The sequence below is a fragment of the Mytilus californianus genome, unplaced genomic scaffold (genome assembly GCF_021869535.1).
Source record: "Mytilus californianus isolate M0D057914Y unplaced genomic scaffold, xbMytCali1.0.p SCAF_5, whole genome shotgun sequence".
Taxonomy (NCBI): domain Eukaryota; kingdom Metazoa; phylum Mollusca; class Bivalvia; order Mytilida; family Mytilidae; genus Mytilus; species Mytilus californianus.
Window position 1 is genome coordinate 110,139,417 of NW_026262701.1, and position 27,848 is coordinate 110,167,264.

General features: G+C 33.3%; 1 protein-coding gene across 3 annotated transcripts in view; it reads right to left on the reverse strand.

Annotated features, from left to right (window-relative positions):
* Positions 1-27,848, reverse strand: part of LOC127700592 (uncharacterized) — a 66,475-nt gene that overhangs the window by 38,083 nt on the left and 544 nt on the right. For all 3 annotated transcript variants that reach the window (XR_007981652.1, XM_052204137.1, XM_052204138.1), the window contains exons 2-5: positions 20,815-21,241; positions 16,189-16,246; positions 1,946-2,139; positions 1,359-1,496 (exon numbers count right to left, since the gene is read on the reverse strand). Coding sequence is in view for 2 of the 3 variants with exons in the window: in XM_052204137.1 (XP_052060097.1) it covers positions 1,359-1,496; positions 1,946-2,139; positions 16,189-16,246; positions 20,815-21,217 (793 nt within the window). In the remaining variant the exon portion in view is untranslated. The remainder of the gene's footprint in view (positions 1-1,358; positions 1,497-1,945; positions 2,140-16,188; positions 16,247-20,814; positions 21,242-27,848) is intronic.

Consider the following 27,848-nt stretch of genomic DNA (forward strand, 5'->3'; position numbering starts at 1 on the left):
TTATGTATACTTAACTATAGAAAGATATAACAGTTCATAGTTTGTCAATTTTGCATAGTACACCTATGTTATTACAAAAAAATTTGCCTGTAATAACTAAAGGGTGTTATCACAGCTTCTCTATATCACTCCTAAGCATTTGCTCAGACATACATCATGCTTAATTACAATGTATTTTAATTTATTGTAAGAAATAATGACCAGATCATGTAATGAGGTTCTGCGCAAGCTTCCCAGTAATTCCCAAGTGTCTCATATATTAAGTTAAATTCCTTTAATAACTAAGCCTTGTTATTACAGCTAAGATTATCCCTTAAAAGCCTCGTCTCATTAATTAACCATGGTTAATAAAAAATGTAATTAATTTAATTAAAGAATTAGTTATCAAGGCTATGCATTTAGTTTCTGCGCAAAGTCTCAAGAGTTCCCTAGAGCCCACTATAAATTGATTTATTTTACAAATAACAAACATATGTTATTACAGATTTAGAAAATTTAAGGAATAAAGAGTAGACAACTCATGAAAGTATCTATAATAACACACGCAAGTTATTTTTTGTAATAACCCTATAGAGTTATATCTCTGACTGATAAAGGCCTCACTAAGATTTTGAGATAAAGAAAATAAAGAAAAGCGCTGTTCCTTTGCCTTTGGTTTTGCAATGTTTTTTCAAGTACAAGAAGAGATTTTAAACTCCATATCCTGCCTTTATCCATATTTACATATGTAAGTCATGTTAGTCTTAAATTCTTTAAAAATTTAAAACCTACAAACAAATAGACAATAGCATCTCCTTGATTTAGGAGATCTACAACCTGTTGATTCCTAAACGTTTATATGTAATAAAACAATAGAGTATGAAATTCAAGCTGACCTATTACTTATAATAACTGGACAAATCAAGTGATAGAAAACATTTACAGTTTTGTATGCCACCATTAATCCATGAAAATGAAGTGAAGGACAATGGAATATGACAGATGAAAATTTCCGACAATAAGCCATAAGGCATCTGCATATAAGATATGGAGATATTTTATTCCACCTTCTTAAATATAAAGCTTTATACAAAAAGTTATTACTGAACACATTCTATGACAATGTTGAGGTTATTGAATTACCCACAAAGTCTTAAAATGTAAGTGTGCAAGTCTACTGAAAATAGTGAAATGTGCAGATCAATCCAATTGCCAAAATTGAAGTTTACTGAAAATTGAAGAAAAACAACTCTGGCATCAACTTTTTCATCAAATTTCTTTCGTAGTACTGTATTGAACTCTACATGATAATTTGATAAAAAATAAAAAACCTGGGTAATTAATTAAATTTGAGGATCATAAAAGTTTATAAAACTTACCAGTATCTGGAACAGGGGTGTTCTGGCATTTACAGGAAAACCTTAATTTACACGGAACTTTCTTATGCTGTGCCAAACTGTGCAAACTCATAAAACTTGTCTTGCAATTTCCACAAATCAGAACATCTTTAGTAGCAACTAAAAACAAATTGTACAGTTTTATATCTCAGCTTTAACAGTTGAGTTTTCAATCACCCATTATTTAACTGTTCTGGAAGCTTATGAAGTAACAAGTTTTCATGTGCAATTAAATCAACTCTCAAGTCTACCAAAATCAAAGACATAATGAGTTACTGTTAATCAACTTTGTAACCTACATATAACACAGACATGAGTATTCACATACTGTTAATTTAACTCCCTAGTCTACATAAAATGGATACATGTATAATCATATACTGGTATGATTGTGTTTTTATCTCTTTACCTATTGAGGTAACCAAGGTTGGTTTTTTTTGCTCTTTAGCTTTTCTTTTTGCCGAGATAACCTCAGTTGGTGTTTTTTTCCTTTCTTTCATCTCTACAAAGCTCTTCTTCTGTTGAAGTTAATAATCGTGGTTGGTATGATTCTTTTTTAATCTCCTTACCTTTTCTTAATGCTGAGTTAGCTGTGATAGGTGTGATAGTCTTTTTTGTCTCTGTGATTGCTGCATTTCCTGTAAGGTCTACTAAGGTACGTTTTATTGTGGGTATAGAATCTTGTCTAATTTTCTTCATAGCTGGAGGTCCAACAGATATTCCTGGGCCTCCCATTTTCACTGTCTGTAAGGCTATTGCAGGTCTGTAAAATTAAATGTATATTAACGATTTGTTTCAAATTACTCCTGTAAAATTTAGATTTTCTTTATGAACATTTTTGAAATAATCTTCATAACCTACACTCAAGACTAAATGATTGGGCAGCCTTGACCAGTCAGGGATATAACTCTATAGGGTTATTACAGAAAATAACTTGCATGTGTTATTACAGATACTTTCATGAGTTGTCTACTCTTTAGGTTGCATTTCTGTAAATATTGACAATGCAATTTCCCATAGGAACTCCTTTTATGGCTAAAACTGTACCACTTTTACTATGAAGTTTTGAAAAAAATCATATCCTAGAATGGAAAGTTCATATGCACTACAATTTTTTCAAAGGTCAACATATAGGGCTGTGCGGCATATTTTCAACGTTTATATGCCCCGAACTTATAGGTTGCACTTTGTAAATACAGCTGTTTCTCAAACCACACCTCTTTTGGGGAGATATTTAATATTCATAGGTATGTTAATTTGTTAACGTACTGGTTCCCATTGATGATCTCTGTGTTTCATCTCATAGAGACATCACTTGGGAATGTAACCAGTATTGAAAAACATGGTAGCGGCTAAATTTTAATTCTTAGGAGGTCCAAAAATGGAGGTAAGGGTAGTATAGAATTTTAGTATAAGTTTAAACTCTTAGAAGTTCAGGGCATATAAATGTTGAAAATATGCCACACAGCCCTATATTTTGACCTTTGAATAAAATAGTAGTGCATATAAACTTTCCGTTCTGGGATATTATTTTTCACGAAACTTCATAGTTAAAGTGTCACAATTTTAGCCGCAAAGGGAGTTCCTATGGGAAATTGCATTGTCAGTATTTACAGAATTGCAACCTCTAAGAGTTTAAACTAACACTAAATTTCTTAACTATCGCTACCTTGACTGTAGGATTACCACAGTTTTCTATATAGACAATATGCATATGTATATTTACTGGTAACATTCCCAAGTTATGTCTCTATGAGATGAAACCTAGACATCATAACTGGGAACCAGTATGTAAACAAAATTAATTATCTATGAATATTCTATATCTCCCCAAAAGAGGCGTGGTTTGAGAAACAGCTGTATTTACAAAGTGCAACCTTTAATCCTTAAATTTTCTAAATCTGTAATAACATATGTTTGTTATTTGTAAAATAAATCATAAATAATTTGATTTTTAGTAGGCTCTAGGGAACTCTTGAAACTTTGCGCAGAAACTAAATGTATAGCCTTGATAATTAATTTTTTAATTAAATTAATACATTTTTCATTAACCATGGTAAATCAATGAGACAAGGCTTTTAAGGTATAAACTTAGCTGTAATAACAAGGCTTAGTTATTAAAGGCATTTAACTTGTTATATAAGACACTTGGGAATTACCACTGGCAGACCTATTTGGAAAATCACCGCGATTTTTGTAAAAACTCCGGTGTTTTTTGGCTAATCTCCGCGAAACGGATAAAAATTAGAGGTTCATCGTAAATTTGCTGTATTACAGGATATTTTGCATGTTATCCGGAGATTTTCCGTGTCGGCGGGAATTAGCCGTTTGTCCGATAAAACTGGTGTGTATTGAGTCATTGATAGAATCACTGATGCGTGAGCGACGGTTATTAATAGGTCGTTGTATAATCCGTTATGCGTGAGCGACGGTTATTAATAGATCCTTGTAGTGTGGTACAAATTATGATATATAGATGTTTACAGAATTAAAAAACAAAGTAACTATAATCATTTGAGATATAAGGAATTTTCAAAAATATATCATATAATGTTTCTGTAAATTTAGAGAGAAACAGATTATATATATCTGGAGATTAGATGGTTACTTTTTTTAATTATATGTCAGAGGCCGCAGATCATTTAATTGCTTCTAGAACCGTTTATTGAAACAAAAATAAAATGAACGGCCAGGGGAAAGTCTTTAGTAACCTAAGTTGGTATCAGGGGTCAACTGGGTTGAGTTCCATATCGTAGCAGCTACGTAGCGGCTATGTAGTTGCTATCAATATCTATGTAGCAGCTAATCTATAGCTACACGTTCAATAGTAAAAATCTACATAGCACTACGTAGCCGGTACGATATTGAACGCAACCCTGGTAATACATAGAGTCAGACCGTCGTTGCATAATATGTATATGTATTTACACACAATGCAGTGCATTCAAACTCGATTTCGCAAACTCGTGGGTTGTCTTTTTAGACAAAAAAAGTTCAATTTAAAAGATATGAAAGTTGCGTACATGTATACAAGGAATTGTATATTTAACGTCAATGCCTGTCTTGTAAACTAATCTGTTACACTTTGAAATGTAAATACGTTCTATTTAAAAGATTGGACGGTTATTTCACATGAATAAAAGTTCTTCTGATCATTTTTGTTTTACAATGATTTTTGAAAGTGCGATCTTAAAACTAAGTTTGTCCGGACTTGCATGGAATATTTGGCACTGGAAGTTAAGCAACCAACAATCAATCATCTTAAAATAAAATAAATATGCCTGAGCGATAATATTCTTAATTTTTTTAATGTGAAACACAGTTTCTTCATTTATTAGAAATCACTTTCAGGTCTAATGGTAAAGTGAATATACATTCCGGGATGAGATTAATTTACTATAATTGCCAAAGAAAAAGAAATGATATTACGTTTCTTTTAATTAAAAATTAGACTGCAACAAATGTAGATCGAACATTTTTAATAATGAAATAATGCACGTCAAAAATTTCGCTCACAATAGAGATGTTAAAAATAGATTTTATCAATTCTGTCACTGCACGAGATTTTCCAACGGCGGGAAATATCATGTAGCCATAAACACAGGCGATGTTACTGACCGATTGTGGAATGTCAATTTAGGGTTAAATTTGATGTGTAATGATTGACATTATTGTGGGCGTTAGGTTGAGGCTCTAGAAGGTTCATTTCAATTGATAACCAAAATTACAAAATCAAGTTCTTTTTTCAAATCAACGTTTAAGTGTAAAATTTTGTGGGAGGGAAACTTTATTTTGTTTGTTTTTTAGGGGCACAGGGAGTTACCATAAAAATCTATAGGAACATTGAATAAAACAATTTCGAAGGCCACAACTTGTAAACTAATGAAAACAATGATAAACAATCGGAATTCCAGAATTCCCCATACCGTTTATTTCGAGAAAAAAATGTTTGGTGCATGGCAGTGGGGAATAACGTTGTGTTCCGAATTATTTCCGACTCAGAACAAACCCCTAACCCTTTGAAATTAAATGTTGCTCCTATATACCTTACTATCGTGAATTTTCAATGTTTCATGTATATTTCAGGTCAGATCCCAGGGCATACTTTGTGTTCAAAATTATAAAAACGTAGAAAATTCATGATTCATGTACGTGTAATATGTCTCAAGAAAATGGATTGAAGGCATATTAATTGTCAAATTATTTATTTGTACAAAAAAAAACACATAGGCAATGAAAACCGTGTGTGCGCCAAGAAAGGTCAATACGTATGACTCAACTCGGAGGCTGATTTAGGAGCAGGCTGTCCAGATCCCTCCTTATGGAACTACATATGGTTAATTTTGACTTTTATTTACTTGTTTCACTTACCCGAATAATTCAGTCGTTATATTCCGCTGATCTACGATTATTTCATTAACAAGTATATAGAAGAGATCGATTACGGAGAGAGACTGAATTTTTCGGGGTTAGTTCCACTCCGACCTTTTTTTAGTTTATACAATAAAGCAAGTCTATTTAATCCATTTCTCCGCTGTTTTCGTTATATATAGCACTTTCGTCATACTTAGGTTAGGTTTCAAAGAGTGGATCATTAATATGAACATGTCGGGGTCTTTTAGAGCTGACAATGCGGTATGGGCTTTGCTCATTGTTGAAAGCCGTACGGCGACCTATAGTTGTTAATTTCTGTGTCATTTTTGGTCTCTTGTGGAGAGTTGTCTCATTGCCAATCATACCACATCTTTTTTTATATATAATAACAATATCACAATTACAAATACTAATTCTCCTTACGTCATCCGAGAATACACGCGTCTTTTCTTTAGGATAAAGCGCGAGTAGATGGTCAGATATATATATATGGAATTTTGAAAGGACCTTGACTGGCTACACAGCCCTTGCACGATCTGATCGATGGTCAGAAAGATGACCGGACATGTTCTAAGTGCACACAAATGGTCACATGTCATGAATATCCATGAACGTACAACGAACTAAATTTTATATATACGAATCCTTGCTGTACCACAGGTGTCCTTGTGTAATGAAATTTTAGGGTATTGGTGCATAGTCAAGTGATTAGATAAACTTGGATAATCAATGAGAGAATGAATGACCATTTTAAGTTAATCCAGGGACTTTCTATTGATTGTTGTTTGCTTTACGCTGCATTAGCACAAACATGCTATATCGCGGCGAGAGCTTATATTTTTACAATTTAAAGGTCCTTCAATAAACTAAAATTCTAGACTAAAGGGACTTTCTATACTAACGGGATAAGATAAGATAAAACTTTTTTTTATTAAATAATGAAAGCTTTTTCTGATAAAGGGAGTGTCGGGCATAGTTTTAACTCTAAATGAAACTGTTCTTTAATTCATAAATAATAAAACATAAAATTAAAGGCATTTTAGACCCTTCCTACAAACGGAAAAGATGAGCATGAAAAATAAGTGAAAGGGGGGTGGGCATAAGTGACTGGTTACGAATTAATTTTAATAGTAGTTCACCGTACAAGAAGTTTTAAGGTACTGATGGAATAGTGTGACAGAAGCGGATTTAGAGGGGGCCAGGTACCCCTTTTCTTGAAAAAAAATTTGGTTGATTATACATGTATTGAGAATCACTGAAGCATGACTGAAGCGACCCCCTCTTAGGCAGTCAGTGCATATGAATATTTCTGGATCCGCCACTGGTGTGCTAGCTTATAAATGATATATTTTTTACTTCCTTTATTTTTTTTAATCCTTACTCCGTCTTTGTGAAATAATCGAGACTTCATCAGGTATACACGCGGAGAAATAAAATATTGAAGTGATTTGAGTACCGATATATGAAATGTCTCCTTGGTAGCTGGTATCCCTTGTGGGATTAATAAATTGAACTCATGTGTGCCGGAATAGGTAATTAATATATTTTATTTTTTATTATTTGTCAACTTATGGTACGGTAATAACTTTTATTTTTTTTATTTTCCTTTTGTTTCAATTTCAATTTACCCTTCGTTCTGTGAACAAAATAACACAGCTACACATTTTAAGACAAAACACACTTGTTTGTATAGTTCGACTAACACTTTGACTTATTGTACTCACTTAGTATCAGATAAACGAGATGCATGCTCCTTAAAATCATTTCAGATATTCTATGGAATTTTTAATTCACCAGTAAATCAGAAATGTCCATCTTAAACATTTCTTTTTTCACTGGATGTTATATCATTTTAAATATCTAACAAGGCACATAAAAAATTCTAGTTTTTTTGCGATGTCCAATATTACGTGCGATGATGCGTAGCTGCATGGAAGTTACTACATGAATTACATCATTTTGATTATCTTTGAAATCACTCACACGTGGCGGTGTACACATTACACTCAATATACGACTTAAAATACCTGGGGCAATTTATACATCCGTTTATTGTCCCTTTACTAGCCAGTGTACCTGTGTAAGGTTATAGATGTAATTTTACATCTATGGTAAGATGTATCTCTGGCTCCAAAACAGTCGAGTGCGAATCCCGGATTTTGACAAAGAATGTTGGAGGACGAAAAGACAACATTCGAAATGAGATTTATGTATAAAGTTTATATTATGCATATATACCATTGAAGCAGCCTCTGATAAATTGTCATCTAAGACGGTATAAATTAAAATTCTGTTGACATGGAACGAATAGGAGTTGAGAAATATGCGACACATTTTATTCAATGTCCTCACATAAGGTAGTTTATTTTACATGTTCTCGGACATTAAATATATTTCTTGTGTGACAGTTTGCTGACTGTTAACACCATGTTCAATTTATCTTAATTGACAAACATTTTGATAAGGTTCCATCATTCGAAAATAAGTTATTAAAATCTCAGTAGGTTCAAAACTACTAAATTTTATCACACAGAATGCAACAAATAAAGGTTACAGAAATGGGCTCTACCACTTCACACTTTGGCAATTGAAAATAAAATCTTAATCAGTCAAATTCTCAGTATAACAACTTCATTTAACTGCAGTAGATATTGTCTTTCAAGATAACTGAATAAAATAAATATTCTTTAAAACAAGAGTGTAGGGAGTCTATTTCCTACCGACTAGCATGAACAATTTTCATTTTTTTTATATACTGCCTAAATGACATGACTCGAGAAATATTTGTCACTGGACATCAATTTAAAAATTAAAAAGAAAACAAAGAACTCGAAATTAAGGATCTATATGACACCGTACGGCCCTTCTCAGACAGTGAGCAAAACTCATACCATATAGAATTTATAAAATGCCCCGACATGACATAATTTGGAAAATTAAAAAGACAACACCTTGAAAAAATTACAAGCTCCTGACTTGCCAGGACAGTCATAGAATGAGGAGGGTTTTAAACCTATTTGAGATAGCTCAACCCTCATGCGGTCACCAATCCTGGAATGTAAGACTGAGAAAATCCATATCCTTTGCTTTATAGGATAGGACTGGGCCTCCCCCAACCTGGACAGTGAGGTAATAACATGCACAAATTGTGAAAATTAAAGTTAAAATCAATAAGAATCATTGGACCTAGTGTAACGCAGTTATAAACAGTCAGAGAAAAATCATGAACTTGTGTGATACCAAAATATACGTACATAAAATCGAGAGAAAAAAAGGCACGACCATAAGTATGCATTAAAGCAATCTATGTATGTAGCAGGGAATTTATGTTTTTTTTTCACATCTCATCCTTTTTTTTTCATTCATTTCCAATGTTTGTCGACTTGATATATAGCCTGGTTAAGGATGTACTTATGTGATGTTTATGAATTTGTGTATAGCTTGTTATGTTTCTTTACAAAAGCTTCTCCGACTTATAGTATATATCTATCTATACTACTTAAACGAGAAGACCTCATTTTGTTAGTCGCTTCTCTTCCTTCCACAATAAATTATTCATCATGACTCTGTGTTCTATAGGTTCCATGCATAGTTGCATTTGTCATCTATTCTTATGATTCTACTGTTTGGGTTATTTTAGGAGAAATCAATTTAGCAGTGATCGCCGTGTAGAAGAAACTAGGAATTGATAGTTTATATCAAATATACTTTATTGATAATAAATGTATGTTCATAGTATACAGAAACGCCAAAATAATGGTATTTAACACAGATTTTAAGACCGAGATTTTTATACGATTCCAATTTTTTTGGGGGGGGATCGTATAATGGTATGATGTGGTTGTTGTCATCTACGTCGTCCGAAGACACATTTGTAGTTTCTGGACTATAACTTGTGTGTAAGTGTATGGATCTCTCTGACATTGTACCACAAAGTTCCATATCACAAAAGGAAGGCTGGGATTGAGTTTGGGGGTAATTGCCCCATTCATGAAGGAATTCTGGGCCATAAAAGGGCCAAAAAACATTTTTTTTTAGTTATTCTAGTTTTTCAGACAATAACTGGTGTTTAAGTCACTATGGATCTTTCTGAAATTGTACTACAAGTTTCCATACTACAAAGGAAAACTGGGATAAAGTGTTGAGGTTATTGCTCCAAAGGGCGCGGGGGGGGGGGGGGGGGGGGGGGGGGGGGGGGGGGGGGGGGGGGGGGAGGTCGTGTGTTCAAAAAGTTTGCAGGTTTCCAATTTTTTTAAAGGGGTTTAATTTTTTTTCTTCAAAATTTTCAAATTTTAAAATATTTCAAAAGTTTCAAGAAGAAATCATTAATTGCACAGTTTTGCCCAATAGATTTGAAAGACCTTTGCACATGTTTTGTGTCAGAAACCTATATTATGTCAAAAATTTGATCACAATCCAAATTCAGACAGTAATAAGCTTGAATATTGTGTCAAAATTTGCCCCAACTGTTCATGGTTCAACTTCTGCGGTCATATCAGGCTGCGCTCAGCGCCGAAGCATTTTATTTTTGTTATAATATTTTAAACATATATAACTCAATTAAAATAAAATGCTCCGCAGGGCGCAGCTTGATACGACCGCAGAGGTCGAACCCTGAACAGTTGGGGGAAGTATGGACACAACATTCAAGCTTGATACAGCTTTGGATTTGGATTGTGATTAAATATTTGACACAGCATAGGTTTCTAACACAGATTGAATGTGGTCTAAGAACTTAAAAATTTTAAATTGGACATTCACCTATTATGGTCCAATATCCAAAATCTTAATACATGGTTAGATTCAGCATATCAAAGAACCCCAAGAATTCAATTTTTGATGAAATCAAACAAAGTTTAATTTTGGACCCTTTTGACCTCAATGTGGACAAAGTTGATAACGGGGCCCAAAAATCAAAAATCAAAATACATGGTTAGATTCAGCATATCAAAGAACCCCATATATTCAATTTTTGTTGAAATCAAACAAAGTTTAATTTTGGACCCCGATTTGGACCAACTTGAAAACTGGGCCCATAATCAAAAATCTAAATACATGTTTAGATTCAGCATATCAAAGAACCCTAAAAATTCAATTTTTGTTAAAATCAAACTAAGTTTAATTTTGGACCCTTTGGACCTTAATGTAGACCAATTTGAAAACGGAACCAAAATTTAAGAATCTAAATACACGGTTAGATTCGGAATATCAAAGAATCCCAATAATTCAATTTTTGATGAAATCAAACAAAGTTTAATTTTGGACCCTTTTGACCTCAATGTGGACAAAGTTGATAACGGGGCCCAAAAATCAAAAATCTAAATACATGGTTAGATTCAGCATATCAAAGAACCCCATATATTCAATTTTTGTTGAAATCAAACAAAGTTTAATTTTGGACCCCGATTTGGACCAACTTGAAAACTGGGCCCATAATCAAAAATCTAAATACATGTTTAGATTCAGCATATCAAAGAACCCTAAGAATTCAATTGTTGTTAAAATCAAACTAAGTTTAATTTTGGACCCTTTGGACCTTAATGTAGACCAATTTGAAAACGGAACCAAAATTTAAGAATCTAAATACACAGTTAGATTCGGCATATCAAAGAACCCCAATAATTCAATTTTTGATGAAATCAAACAAAGTTTAATTTTGGACCCTTTGGACCTCAATGTGGACCAATTTAAAAACGGGGCCAAAATCCAAAAACTAAATACACGGTTAGATTCAGCATATTAAAGAACCCCATGAAATCAAGAATAAAACCCCATTGAAATTGGTCAAGAAATAAGCAATTTATAGGAAGTATCTTCTTTTGCACAATCCTGTGCTATTAAATATTTCTTGCTATTGCGCAATACTATACAATTGACAATTTCTTGCTATTGCGCAATATTGTGCTATTGGATATTTCTTGCTATTGCGCAATACTGTGCAATTGAAGATTTCTTGCTATTGCGCAATACTGTGCAATTGAAGATTTCTTGCTATTGTGCAATACTGTGCAATTGAAAATTTCTTGCTATTGCACAATACTTATTATATAATAATTTACACATCCTGTTTGGTGTGTATCTCCTACCATATCATTATTATTTGATTTTAAATATAAATCAGAAATAACCAACTTAAAATGGAAAATTTTAAAAGAAACAAAAAAGGAAAAAAAAATAAATCCCCCCCCAAATTTTTTGAACCCCCATTATGATTCATCACCCCCAAACTCAATCCCAGCCTTCCCTTTGTGGTATGGTACCTTGCAGTACAATTTCAGAGAGATCCATACACTTGAACACAAGTTATTGTCTGGAAACTAGAAAAAAATGTGTTTTTTGGCCCCTTTTTGGCCCCAAATTCCTAAACGTTTAGGGCAATTACCCCCAAACTCAAACCCAGCTTTCCCTTTGTGATATGGAACCTTGTAGTACAATTTCAGAAAGATCCATACACTTACACACAAGTTATTGTCATGAAACTAGAAAAATGCTTGTTTTTTGCCCCTTTTTTGGCCCCTAATTCCTAAAATTTGGAGGCAATTACCCCCAAAATCAATCCCAGCATTCCTTTAGTGATATGGAACCTTGTGGTACAATGTCAGAGAGATCCATACACTAACACACAAGTTATGTCTGGAAGTTACAAAAATGCTTATTTTTGGCCCCTTTTTGGCCCCTAATTCCTTTACTGTTATTACCATAACCCCCAAAATCAATCCCAACCTTCCTTTTGTGGTATTGAACCTTGTGGTAAAATTTCATAAAGATCCATTCACTTTAACTAAAGTTAGAGTGCGAAAACCAATGTGTCTTCGGACGACGCCGGACGACGACGACGACGACGACGACGACGACGCCAACGTCATACCAATATACGACCACAAAAATTTTTTTGCGGTCGTATAAAAATCATTGCTAGCACTGAATGCAATAATCCTTCATCAATAAAGCATTGAATCGCCAAATATGACAGTACAAGGGAAAAGCTGTGGATTTTCTAAAAAAAAATCCATATGTTTAGCATTTAATCAACACAAGGGTACATAATCCTTAAAAGCTTTTGAGAACGTAACTTTATAGCAAGGAACTATAATGTATGCAGATTTTCTTTGAACACATACGAAGGTCTTGAATATTGGGGGGGGGGGGGGGGAGGTCTTTCAATCCAATTGTCTTTTAATTTGTTAGTCATCTGTTTTTCTCTATTCTTCATATTTTTTCTCTCATTATTCTATATTCCTTATTTTCTTGGCGTCTATTTTTCTTTACTTTTCTGGTCCTATCTTGTGCACTTTTTATCCATTTGTGTTCTCTATTCTTCTATAAATCCTATCCAGACCCTCACAAACATACATAATCAATAAGTTCCGCTCCTATTACCTAACCCCACTTGACATGGATATAGATAATTGTCATCCATGGGGTTTTCTCATCCGTTTTGAATATAACATTGCTATTAAAACGGGTACGTTATAAAAAAAGAAGACGTGGTATGATTGCCAATAAGACAACTCTCCACAAGAGAAATGACACAGAAATTAACAACTATAGGTCACTGTACGGCCTTCAACAATGAGCACAGCCAATATTGTATAGCCAACTTTAAAAGGACAACATATTAGGAGTCCATTACATCAGATATAACATATAGAGATGTATAAATACGCATTCACGTATACGTCCGATGCTAAATTGTTGACTTTGTTGGAAGGCAAAATGATTAGGCCTATACTGACTGGAACTAGTATATATATAACTGAAACTAGATGAAAATCAAGGAATCTACACATGCTGTAATAGCAAATCTGAACGGAACCAAAACGCATGTTTGTAAAAAAATAAATAATATACAACTTACATTTCAGCAACTGTAAGTTATATTAGTAATTATTAATGATGTAGTTCGTGAATAAATTGTCCTACACAGTGGAACAAATGGACAGTCTAAGTACGTTGATGTCTGGATTAATATTTCTGCAAAGACGTTGTCATTTTATTGTTTCCATTAACCGACTTAAATAAAAATCAAATTATAACTTTGTAATGATTATAAATGTTTACCTTTTGAAATAAATTTTGGTTTATTGAATATATTTACGGGAAAAAAAGAACTCAAATGTTTTATTTCCAAGTATTTTATGACATTAAAAAACATCTTTGTGTAAAAGAAAAATCGAATCACATCAAATTTTGATCGGCCGTAAAATAAACTTCACATCACTTTATTTATATCACAAATCAATTTACAAAAACTTCTCAACGATGTCATAATGGAAAGCACGAGTGATCTATCTGGCGGACCAACTTGTGGCTAATGATTGACAGGTATGATTAGATCTTGAGGCTCCTATGGGGAACGTGGTGTCGAAAGGAAAATAGAAGATTATTCAATTATAATTTTTAGGACTCGTACGAAATGTCATCTGATATGGAAAATTTTGAGTTCATTTAATAGCACAAAGAAATAAGACGTTAGAAGGGTAACAATTGTGTAACTATAAACCAATGACTCGTATGTAATTTACGGGAAAGATTTTATCGAAAGTTTGTTGAAAACTTTCAATTTCAAACCTTCTTGGTTTGAATGAATATGTTCGATTTATATGCAAATAGGTCTTTATTATATAATATATTTAAATTATCTTCATTAATTACAATACAATATATAACATGTATCTATGATATCCTCCATAACGACTAAATATATGTACAGGTAAAATTAAATTCTGATCAATCTGGTACAGATTGATTTACGACCTTACAAGCAATATCACAGCAGGTGTTAAATACACTAGGACAAGTGTCAGATCAGTTTGACATCCTGCCCAATTACGGTATCTTCCGGAGACTCTATTAGTACAAGGACTGATTTTTTTTCTAAACATGACAATTGTGAATAATTTTTTAAAGTGAGAACAAAGTTTCTGACCCAAACTATCGATTCACATTATGAATCTATCATGAATAGTAGATTAGTTTACGTTTTTTAACGTAAATACGATTTCCATTCATATTTTAAAAAAATTGTTGTTGTCTATAGCAAAGATAACACGTGTATTCATCTTGTTCATTGGTCACATTAAAATAGATTTTTCTTTAATGAACAATGACAACATTTGATATTTAAATCGTAAGTAACTTTATTATCAAAAACACCGTTTGATCTCGACTGAAAAGGGAAATAAGATAGTTTTTTTAATCTGACTATAAACATTGTATATATCACAACGATCTATTAATAACCGTCGCTCACGCATAACGGATTCTATAATCATCTATGTTCAACGATCTATTAATAACCGTCGCTCACGCATCACTGGTTCTATCACTGACTCAATACACACCCGTTTTATCGGACAAACGGCTAATTCCCGCCGACACGGAAAATCTCCGGATAACATGCATAATATTCTGTAATACAGCAAATTTACTATGAACCTCTAATTTTTATCCGTTTCGCGGAGATTAGCCAAAAATCGCGGGCATTTTCCAAATAGGTCTACCAGTGTACTGGGAAGCTTGCGCAGAACCTCATTACATGTTCTGATCATTATTCCTTACAATAAATTAAAATACATCGTAATTAAGCATGATGAATGTCTGAGCAAATGCTTAGGAGTGATGTAGAGGAGCTGTAATAACACCCGTTAGTTATTATAGGCATATTTTTTCTGTAATAACATAGGTGTACTATGCATGATTGGCAAGCTATGAACTGTTATATCTTTTTATAGTTAAGTATACATAAAGACAATAGTAATATCAATAGAACCTGTATACATTTAACAAAACTAATGATATATATTGTCCCTTTGAAACATGTAAGTGATGTAACATACATATGTTATTACAGTTCTTTGATTTTTTAGTCCCCAATAACAAATGTATGTTATTTTTCTGTAATAACTCTATAGAGTTATATCCTTGACTGTTGACAGACCTTGACCTGTTCATTTTCTTTACCTCTATCATTTTTTCTCTAACTGCTTCTGTTTTTGAGAAATAAGACAAAAACTATGGTTTGTTAGTTGAGGATGATTGTGGTCAATGTATATCCCAATCCATTCAGCAGTTTCTGAGAATATTTTTATCAAAAAATGTCAAGGACTACAGACAAAAACAGATGCCAAGTAAGGTCAATAGCTCACATGCTAATAAATTTGAAACATTTTGCTCTTCAAATTGATTGTCAAAAAGTTTCCATTTATAACCCAAAATAATATTGACTTTTGCATGGTCTTGAATTTTGATAAATAACGCTGGTTAGCTCAACAAGTACATTTCACAGATAGAGAAATCTTTAAGACTCAACATTGTGTTTGACATCTCTATGTGGATTTTGCAAAAGCTTGAAAGTCGCAGTGTACAGTTATTACATTGTTTCAAGTGAATATTCAACCTTCACCTGACTGATTACATAGACATAAAAGACAAGTACCTTTTTACCCCTAGATTTACTGTAGATTTATTCTTTGGTTCTGAAGCAATATTGCAATCTACAAAATAAGAAACATTTTCAATTGAGTGTATCTATTATTCATCAACAACAGTGTATAATGCACATATATATTAGTGTTTCCTGCAGCTTTTTAAAAGGGCAGGGTAATATTTTGTTCAAAGGGAACTCTAAGCACGACTGGCTACACTTTAAGGGCACCTTTTGCGCGGAGAACGACACTTTTAGGTCCCTCTTTACATAGATATAAATGCACTGTTATGGATAGGGATTTAATCGAATATACCATTGTTTCAAATCTATTGGTAAGAAATAAAGATATGTATATTAGGTTGTTAATTTAATTCCTTTTTGTAATAAAATTATCACTTCTAGACTCAGCTAATAGTATCTTGAACATGTTCATTGTGCAACTGCCTCATTTCAACCAATAACTCCAGTTATAAACTTTAATACTGGATCACTCAGGCTGTTTGTCTAACGATGTGTTGTGAAAGTGGACTTTGTATGACCAAGAGCATATGCAATGCATTGCTTTTTAGATGCACAAAAAAAGTGCCAAATACCTTTTGGATCTCACATGTTTATACCAATCAAAGCTACCTTGGCTCATAACTGTACAAATATTTTTAAGATATTCAAAGATTTGTATAGCAAGACTTACTATACATTTTTTTCTACTTTCCATCTTTTTTCAATCTGTGTTTATGCATGTCTTTTTTTATTGAAACGATTTTTCGTATTATTCAAAACTATATCAGCTGTATTCTTAACTTTAATTTTATTAAGATAACAACAGTAAGAAAGCCGTCGTAAATTCACACCAAATCTGACATCTCGACCGACCAAATAGTATAAATAGAAAATATAAACAAACATCATATTGTTTACGTAATCAGTGGTAAATCTTGTTCATCCCAATAACTCAAATGGTCGCATGGTTCCCTTTTAAATTGTCTACATTTTAAATTCGTAGAGGTACAAATCAATATTGTTCCTATTAGATTCAATCATGAATCGTATTTGTACTCTGTCACTTCAAAACTGTTCAAACATAATCACCAAATTCAATAAAATGTCGGCCATTAAAATTTTGATTTCCGTTCCAAGGGATGTATTGCAGAATTGATATTAAATTACGGCGGGGCGTTGTAAAATACGACAGAAAAGGGGCATGGCGCCAAAATTTTTTCCTAAAAAGGGCAGGGCACCATACCACGCCAAAACCTCCAGAAAAACTATATATATATAATATACAAATGATATACAATGTCATCAATTTCACTTTGATCCTTTCAGATAGGAATTTCTTGATGGTTTAATAATAATATTTGGTTAGCCCTGATGTTGTTTGTTATTTTTTGGACTAGATACTATCGAAAATTTCCTCTATGCTAGGATTCTATTAAAAATTTCTTTGAACAACACTGTCCTTCCTTCAAGTCCAAATCCTCCTGACTTGGCTCTCTCTTTACACTTTACAGAAGTTAGTTGGAATAGTCAAGAAAGTCAGAAATGCTTAATTTTTTGTACTTGTGGCAGTCTGATCACATTTGTGAAATTTTACATGTACAATTGTTTGTTAAATATCTGAAAAATCATCTGTATGTACTAATGCACATACAAATTATAAAAATTCTATTTCGGAAATTTGTGTATAAAAGAAAAACAAAGGATATCCATACATAACACATAATCAGTACATGTCCAGCAAAAAAACACATAAAAAGCAAAGGAAAGTGCATTTATAAAGGGTGTTATTGGTCAATCAGCAAAATTTTAGATTAATCAATGTAATTTCAAGAAATACTGCATACAAATAATGCAATTTAAGTTGATCAGTTTGAATGAATGAGCTGCTTATCACAACAAAGTCTTTACAATGATAAATAAAATGCTTCGCTGAGCGCAGCCTGATACGACTGCAGTGGTCAAACCATGAACAGTTGAAGCAAATTTGGCCACAATATTCAAGCTTGATACTATCTGAATTTGGATTGTGATCAAATTTTTGACATAATATAGGTTTCTGACACAAAATAAATGTGGTCAAAGATCTTACAAATCTAATGTGCAATACTGTGCAATTGAAGATTTCTTCTTGAAACTTGTCAAAAATTTGAAATTTTGAAAATAAAATATGAACCCTTTTAGAAAAAAAATGGAAACTCCCACCCGTCCCCCCAAACTTTTTGAATCCCCCTTTTAGCATTAACCATCAAACTCAATGGCAGTCTTTCCTTTGTAGTATGGAACCTTGTAGTACAATTTTAGAGAGATCCATACACTTCATCACAAGTTACTGTCTGGAAACTAGAAAAATGCTTTTTTTAACCATAAAAGCCCATTTAAATACATCATAAAAGTATTAAAAGAAAATGACATCATAGTTATGGCTAAAATTAAAAAAACCTTCATCAGCAACTTTTAATAGTAATATATATCTAAAAATAAAATTCCTTCATCAGCATTTAAAAGTAACTTCTAAAAATAAATTGACAGCTAGGACTTTGCAACCATAAAACCCATTTAAATACATAAAAGTATTAAAATAGAAAAGGACATCATAATCATGCCTTAAATTAAAACACTTTCATCAGCAACATTAAATAGTAATATCTAGAAATAAAATTCCTTCACATACATAATCATGGCTAAAAGTAAATAATTTTTAAAATAGACAAGAGTGCACACGCTGAAATGTCTCGCCTTCTTTACTAATCATTGATATTATGTTGATAGTCCTAAATATAAAGCTTTATTACAACTGTCACATAAACTTAACATTAACCAAGTAAACTAAACATTGACCAATGAACCATGAAAATGAGGTCAAGGTCAGATGAACCATGCTAGGCAGGCATGTACAGCTAACAATTCTTCCATACATCAAATATAGTTGACCTATTGCTTATAGTTCAAGAAAAACAGACGAAAACACAAAAACTTAACACTGAGCAATGAACCTTGAAAATGAGGTCAAGGTCAAATAAAACCTGCGTGACTGACATATAGATCATAAAATATTTCCATACACCAAATATAGTTGAACTATTGCATATAGTATTAGAAAAAAAGACCAAAACTCAAAAATTTAACTTTGACCACTGAACCATGAAAATGAGGTCAAGGTAAGATGACACCTGCCAGCTAGACATGTACACCTTACAATCATTCCATACACCAAATATAGCTGACCTATTGCATGCAGTATTAGAAAAAAAGACCAAAACTCAAAAACTTAACTTTGACCACTGAACCATGAAAATGAGGTCAAGGTCAGATGACGACTGCCAGCTAGACATGTACACCTTACAATCATTCCATACACCAAATATAGTAGACCTATTGCATACAGTATAAGAAAAACAGACCAAAACACAAAAACTTAACTATAACCACTGAACCATGAAAATGAGGTCAAGGTCAGATGACACCTGCCAGTTGGACATGTACACCTTACAGTCCTTCCATACACCGAATATACTAGACCTATTGCTTATAGTATCTGAGATATGGACTTGACCACGAAAACTTAACCTTGTTCACTGATCCATGAAATGAGGTCGAGGTCAAGTGAAAACTGTCTGACGGGCATGAGGACCTTGCAAGGTACGCACATACCAAATATAGTTATCCTATTACTTATAATAAGAGAGAATTTAACATTACAAAAAATCTGAACTTTTTTTTCAAGTAGTCACTGAACCATGAAAATGAGGTCAAGGACATTGGACATGTGACTGACGGAAACTTTGTAACATGAGGCATCCATATACAAAGTATGAAGCATCCAGGTCTTCCATCTTCTAAAATATAAAGCTTTTAAGAAGTTAGCTAACGCCGCCGCCGCCGCCGTAGCCGCCGCCGCCGCCGCCGCCGGATCGCTATCCCTATGTCGAGCTTTCTGCGACAAAAGTCGCAGGCTCGACAAAAATGACATCATAATCATGCCTAAAATTTAAAAGCCTCCATCAGCAACATTAAATAGTAATATCTAAAAATAAAATTCCTTCACATTTATATACATAATCATGGCTATAATTAAATTACCTTTATTAAACATTTTTAAAATAGTAACTTCTAAAAATAAATAGACAGCTAATCACCTAAAGACAATACATTTCTTTATAAATAATTTACAAGCAGTGTAAGGGAGGTAATTTGACAATATGTGTTTGAATTACCTCCCTTACACTGCTTTAAAATTATGTTTTGTACTTAAGTAATTGTCCATTAACCTGGAAACCCTTGTTTTCCCCCTTTTTTGCCCTAAATTCCTAAACAGTTTGAGCCCCTAATTCCTGAACTGTTAGGACCATAACCCCCAAAATCAATCCCAACCTTCCTATTGTGGTCATAAACCTTATGGTAAAATTTCATAGAAATCCATACACATAAACAAAAGTTATTGTCCGGAGATCAATGTGACTTCGGACAACGACTAAGTGATACCAATAAACGACCGCAAAAGTCGTATAAAAAACATCTGAAACAATTCCTGAATTTACAGTAATATGTACAGTATTCTCTTACTCTAGTCTAAGTTCCATTGTATTCAATATTAAAACATGAGATTTGCAGTTATTTTGTCTTCATTCAACATACCTAATTTTTGTCCTGCATATGTCTTACTATCTTCACTTCCACATGCTACTCGAGCTTCATGTTCATAAGCAAACTGCACAAAGGCATAACCTTTATGCATAGATATGCCAGTAATAATGCCATATTGACTAAATATTCTCTCCACTTCTTCTTTGCTGATTGCTATTGTGTTAAGGTTTCCAACAAATACTCTTTTGTTAGCAGTCGATGGATCATTTGTGGCATTTCCAGTGATAGATGGAGCTGGTACAGGTTGGGGTGGTGGAGCTAACCGTGGACGCATTGGTGGTGCTCCTGGAGCTCTCATTGGTCTGATTCCTGGTGGGGGGACGGGACGTGGTCCTCTGGGACGCATACCACGTGGTCCCATATGACGAACCGGCATTCTCATTCTGGGCATCATGATGACAATTTTTTAGTTATTAGTCTGTGAATAAAAAAAAAATTATGATGAAACTCATACATAAACATTACATATATTCTGACATCGGACTCGGGATTTCTTTTAAACTGAGTTTTACTGTGCGTCTGGCTGTGTGTTTGTTTATTCTTCATTGGCTAGAGGTATTAGGGGAGGGTTGAGATCTCACAAAACATGTTAAAACCCGCCGCATTTTTGCACCTGTCCCAAGTCAGGAGCCTCTGGCCTTTGTTAAGTCTTGTATGTTTTTTAAATTTTAGTTCATTTGTATGTTTCCGAGTTTAGTGTGACGTTCATTTTAACTGAACTAGTACACATTTTTGTTTAGTGGCCAGCTGAAGCCGCCTCCAGGTGCGGGGTTTTCTCACTGTGTTGAAGACCTATTGGTGGCCTTCTGCTGTTTTCTGCTCTTTGATTGGGTTGTTGTCTCCTTGACACATTCTTCATTTCCATTCTCAATTTTATAATCACTTGGATAGTTTGGGAACACATATCTATTATTCTATATGATATTATATTGAGTCAAGTGCTTATTCTGAACTGGTTATTTTATTTTCTTGCAGATCAATGAAAAGGGGGAGGGTTGAGATACCAAAAAAAATTTTAGTTTTACGCTACCACATGATCATTTGAGTTGAACAAATCCAGAACCTCTTAAGTGGCCGTCTTAACTTGTAGGACCATAATAAAGAATAGGTTGGTTTGCCCTAACCGGAACGACCCATAAAAAAGCACCTGAGTCAAAATCTTTTTTTATTCAAAATTCGTGATATTTTTTTTTTGCAGAGTTCTGTCGTATCTGTATCCGGCTTGAGTTTGTTGCATAGAATAACCTGACCCAATCTGACCGCGCTTTATCACAGGACAATTTGTGTTATGTATTAAAGCCTACAATTGATACGGATGAAAAACAACATGTAACTGTCTAGTACAAATAAAGGTTGGATTAAAATCAAAACCTGTAGTTTCCAACAAATTCTATTGTTTTGAAAACGCAAAAACATGGAAAGAGGTGTTTGATAAAGTGTGTGATGACGATTTCATCCTACAGAAAACTGATGAAATTTGTGTGACCGTCTCTGACCGATCGGGACACTCGTTTGAGCCCAATTTTGAGGAACCAATCCAAGTTGTTCAGGAATTTGATTCGGCATTAAAATTTGATTAAAATGATATTATTCTGACAGAAGTTCTGTCAAGTGTTTTGTTCAAGTGTTTTGTATTTGAATTTTGTATTCAAATAAACTTCTTCTTCTTAGTATGAGCCTCCTTTAATTAGGAGAACCTCCAAATATATTTGGAGTTTTTCCTTAACAATAAAATTTTAAAGAATAAAACAAAAACGTTTTTTCCAACATATGTACAGCACATATAAATATAAAACAATAAAAGTATCATGCATGGCATATTTACAGGGACCTTTTTATTAATTATTTAATTTCATTTTCATAGCTTTTAATATTTGTCCAGAGCTTCTTTACATTTCTTACAATTGTTATATGACAGACTCTGTGTCGGTATATATATAAGTCACTTATGATAATCACTATTTTCATTTGTTTGTCATTTCCTCCATTTTGAGATATATGTACAGTCAGAGCTCATACATAAATAAGTCTAAATCTGCTTCTGACTCCTAGAGGTCTAAATATGTAGGTTTCAAGATTTATCTCCCTTCAATTTAAGACAAATTATGACTTCAATAAGTCGATTAGTGTTAAGTAAGAAATATTTGACCTGAATTAAAAAGTTGCAAATATTGACTCCTACAAATCAATAAGTTACCAAAATTGGTCAACTTCAAGACCCAAGCATATTTATAAAAAGCTCGAGCATCTACATGAAATTATGACAACATTGAAAGATAATGCTTTGTCTTCTCAAGAAAAATAAGCATGAGAGCCTAAAAAAACGGAGATAATGTTTATTTACTTTACAATGCAACCATCTATAAGTTATAACCACACAAAATGAGGAAAATAATCTTATGTTAAGTAAAAATGTTCTATTAGATAATTACACATAGATAGCTCAGGTCCTTGTGAACTCTCAGACAAGTTAATGATGTCATCGGTGGTGCACTTTGGCCACCAATTAAAATTAAGTCTTTTCATAAACACGAATAGACCTAAACAAGTCTGTCATTTTCTGACTTAAATAAGTCTGAAAATGAAAACACATTTTTATAATACAATTTTTGACTTCTGTTAGTCAAAAACAAATAAATGTGGATAGTGTCCACATGTGGACACAGATGATGCCCCCGCTTGCATATCATATAGTTATAAAGGGACATAACTGAAGAACGGTAAAAGTGACACTACCCAAATTTGAACTTGATCTGAGTTTTGTGGTAATAAGCATTGTGTGTAAGTCTCATAACATTTGGTTGAGGCTAACTTAAGTAGAGAACAGAAACTAAAAATTCAGCAATTTTTCTATTTGTAATGACGCATAACTCTAGAACGGTTGTGTATAAGTTTTACAACATTTGGTTGAGACAAACTAAAAAATTCAGCAATTTTTATGTTTATAATGGGACATAACTCTAGAATGGTAAAAGTGTTGCCACCTAATTTCGTACTTAATCTGTATTATGTAGTAATTAGCATTGTGTATAAGTTTCATAACATTTGGTTGAGGCAAACTCAAGTTAGAGAACTGAAACAAAAAAAAATGTACTTGATCTTTACTGAGTTTTGTTGGAATGAATATTGTGTATAGGTTTCACAATGTTTGGCTGGGGAAAACTTCAGTTACAGAATGGAAACTAAAAAATTTTGCAATCTTTCTATTTATAAAGGGGCATAACTCAATAATGGTTAAAGTGACACTACCCAAATTCAACTTGATCTGTGTTTTATCACTGGTAGTCAAAATTAAACATTGCATTGTATAAAGCATTGATTGTAGTTGATTCAACTATAATTATGGTCAAAGGAAGATAACTCCAATTTTAAAAATATATTATATAAACTTGATATTTAGAAGAAAATAAAAATTTTGCAATTTTTCCTTTTATAAAGGGGCATAACTCTAGATCGGTTAAAGTGACACCACCAAAATTCAAACTTGATCTGTGTTTTGTGGTAATAAGCATTGTGTATAAGTTTCATAACATTTGGTTGAGGCAAACTTAAGTTAGAGAACGGAAACTAAAAATTTTGCAATATTTCCTTTTATAAAGGGGCATAACTCTAGATCGGTTAAAGTGACGCCACCAAAATTCAAACTTGATCTGTGTTTTGTGGTAATAAGCATTGTGTATAAGTTTCATAACATTTGGTTGAGGCAAACTCAAGTTAGGAGAACGGAAACCAACGGAAACGGACAAGGGTAAAACTTAATGCCCCCTCCGGTACGGCGGGGGCATAAAAACGACTTGTTTATGTCTGAGCTCTGACTGATGTATATACGTATATATGCAATATATGTCTTGCTATTTGTTGTCCATAATTTTCAATCTTTCTATATGCATTTGGAATAACATATTTCTGGTTTTGTTTTTCAATATTTTCCTGGAATTTTTCACAGTTATCAAACAGCTCCTTATATTTTGAACAGTCTATAAGCAATTGTACTATCGCAGTTTTGTTTGTGAAGGTGCAGTTCCATATGATTTTTTATGTATTTACCATGTTAACATTCAAAAAAAAGTGTGAACATTGAGGTGGAATGCTAAAAAAAAAACTGTTAATAGAAAAGATCTTTATAGTACATATAGATCCTGGCATATATTTGTCTGACAATTTATACAAAACTCTATAATAGTCTTTCATTTTAAAAGTTGTTTACAAGGTGAAAAAATTTGTTCCTCTATTTTTCTCTAAAATCATGAAAAGTATAAAAAAACAAGCATTCTGAGAGTATTGCATGGCAATACAAACTAATATAGATTTGTAACTTATCTATAAAATGTCAACAACTTTTATCTACATAATCAGAGTTCGCGAAAACTTATTTTGACCCGTCGGTCATGGGACCGACAAAGCATGATTATTTGTCAGTCCTACAAAATTTTAGCCAGTCCTACAAACTCTTGTCAATTTTATCCTGAAATAAAATTAATAACATATTTTATCGAAAAATAACTTTATTAATATTAGTTTTATTCTTCGCACCCACAGGCAAATTAACAATGAAGGACCAGTTCAAGTCTTCTGATTGTTCTTTTTTAAAGTCATCTTCACTATCCATTTCATCATCTGAATCACTTTCTCGGCTGTTACAGTATTTGTTTGCTCCATTGTAGGGTTCAATCACCGATTGCTTGCCAGGAATGGCTCTATGAACAAATTTAGTAGGCCACGTGTAGATCGCCGCTTTGGTTTGTTTATAATACATCCGTAAACCAGTACCGGAAATTGGCAGCGGGTACATCTGATAACCGATGTAAAAAAGTGCCGAAATATGCACTACAACGGCCGTTTTTACATCGGTCATCGGGACCGGCACTAGCCTTCAAAATACTGGTCCGAGCCTCATTTTGACCGACAGGACCGACCATTTTTGCAAACTCTGCACAATGTAATGTATTGAAATATATATATTAATAAAAATAGATTATTATCTAATTAAAGGATTTCTCTTCATAATTTTTTTTTTTATATATATAGCATTCAGAAAATTATTTTATACTAAATAACAAACAAACCTGCCAAAAAATTCTTCAAATAATTTAACAAAGAATGTCTTTTAAAAAATGAGTTATCTCCCTTTGTACAGAAATATGGTTTAACATAGTACTCTAACATTAGATATGATCCAGAGTTATGGTCCATAACTCTGGACTAAATCATCAGACCGGAACAAAATTCGATCTTGACCTATAACGTGTCATGATGAAACTATATACCAAATATCAAATCAATAACTTCAAGAACGAAGAAAAAAAGTGTGGAAAGCTGATTTGCCGGACTGACGGATGGACAGATGGACAGAGTGCAAACCTAAAGTCCCCTTCGACTTCGTCGGTAGGGGACCAGTGTTTTCCATTCGGCATTTAAGCCGGGTGTGCCGACCACCTTCTTTTGAAAGCCGACCACCTTTCCATTTTAGGAGGTGGTCGGCTTTTTTTTCAAATTCCTGTTTTTTTCGGTTCCGCACCGTAAAAATTTAAATACTAATCGCGCCTCGCATTTGTTTTCATTGACAAAAATGGCGGATCGTTAAATTTCAATGTTTTCTTTTTATTAATCGGGGGAAGAGAAAGGCAGGTGACGATGGTGATAAGGAAAATTATTTGCCAAATAAGTCAACTAAAACGGATAGTTGTATTGAAATTATTGAAATTGTTGAAATTGAAAAAAAAGTATCAAACAACGGAAAAGGCACGCAAGCGATCGCGAAGATGAACAGGTTGGGAACAATCCCCCAAATGAGGGATATCCCTTAAATGAGGGACTGTCTCTCTGGCAAGAGGTCATGTCAATACTGTTGAAGAAAAGAAAAGAGAAAAACTTAGATTTTTTAACTTAAAAGGGGGAAAATCGTTCTATTTGGAACAACTTTTTTAAAAGAGGGTCCATTTATTTTTAATGATAAAGCAGATATAAGTCCAGGAATATTACAAATTTCTTGGACATGTTTTGACCATATAATACCAAATAGATGTATAGTTCTTTGGGAAAAGTTTCTGTAAATAAAATAAATATGAGTTCATTTGTATCTCGTGAAATGTACCCCTCATAAAAGGGTAGTCATTACATTGAGAGTTAAACTACCCCTCATTTGAGGGGTTGTTACCAAGCTGATAAATATGAATAGGACTTTAAATGGCTAATCGGCACAAAAGGAGGATATTTCTGTTCTGTGTGCCAAAAATACAACACTAAAGCGAGGAACAGGACAGAAACTTGGATCGATAAGCAATGCATATGCAGGAGAAGGGAGTCCTGCAAAAGCCATATCTGCTATCCGAGATGCTAACAACTAATTTGTCAAATAAAAGGCCAGCAGTGATAGCAAAGAACGGTTCAATTTTATTAAATGTGAATACAATACTTATCCTTCTTTTTGTGTCCCAAAGAACAGTAAAGTAAAACCCGGTTGGAAATGTTAAAACAAAACAAAAAACCAACCGGTTGAAAGTGATTTTTTCAAAACACCCACCTTACCTTAGTGAAAAATGGAGAACACTGGGGACTAAAAAAGAATTTCCCTACCTACCTACCCACACCTGAGACTGGTGGGTAGGGTTTGGGCAAACAGAAATATTTTTAAGTCTGGCCTAGCTCATCTAAATCTGTTTTTGTAATTTGTGGAATATGGAGTTTGGAATAGGAGAGTTCAAGGAGAGTTTCTTCTGTGCACATTATTTCAAAGATGGGGACAAAATTTTATGATATAAAGTTATAAAATATTGTCTTAGGGGAAAATTTTTCATAGGACAATATTTTGCTTTACACTTACAGAGACATATACAAATGGAAATAATTAAATAGTGCCAAGGAAATGAATAGTCAAACATAAATAGGTATGTCACTTCAAAGAAAAATATATAATGAAACAAACTATATACATTGACAAGCTATGCACAGGCGATAAACAATAAAATTTTGGAAATAAGTGCGACCTGAAGCTGAGTCCTTCAGGTCGCAATTCTGAACGTTTT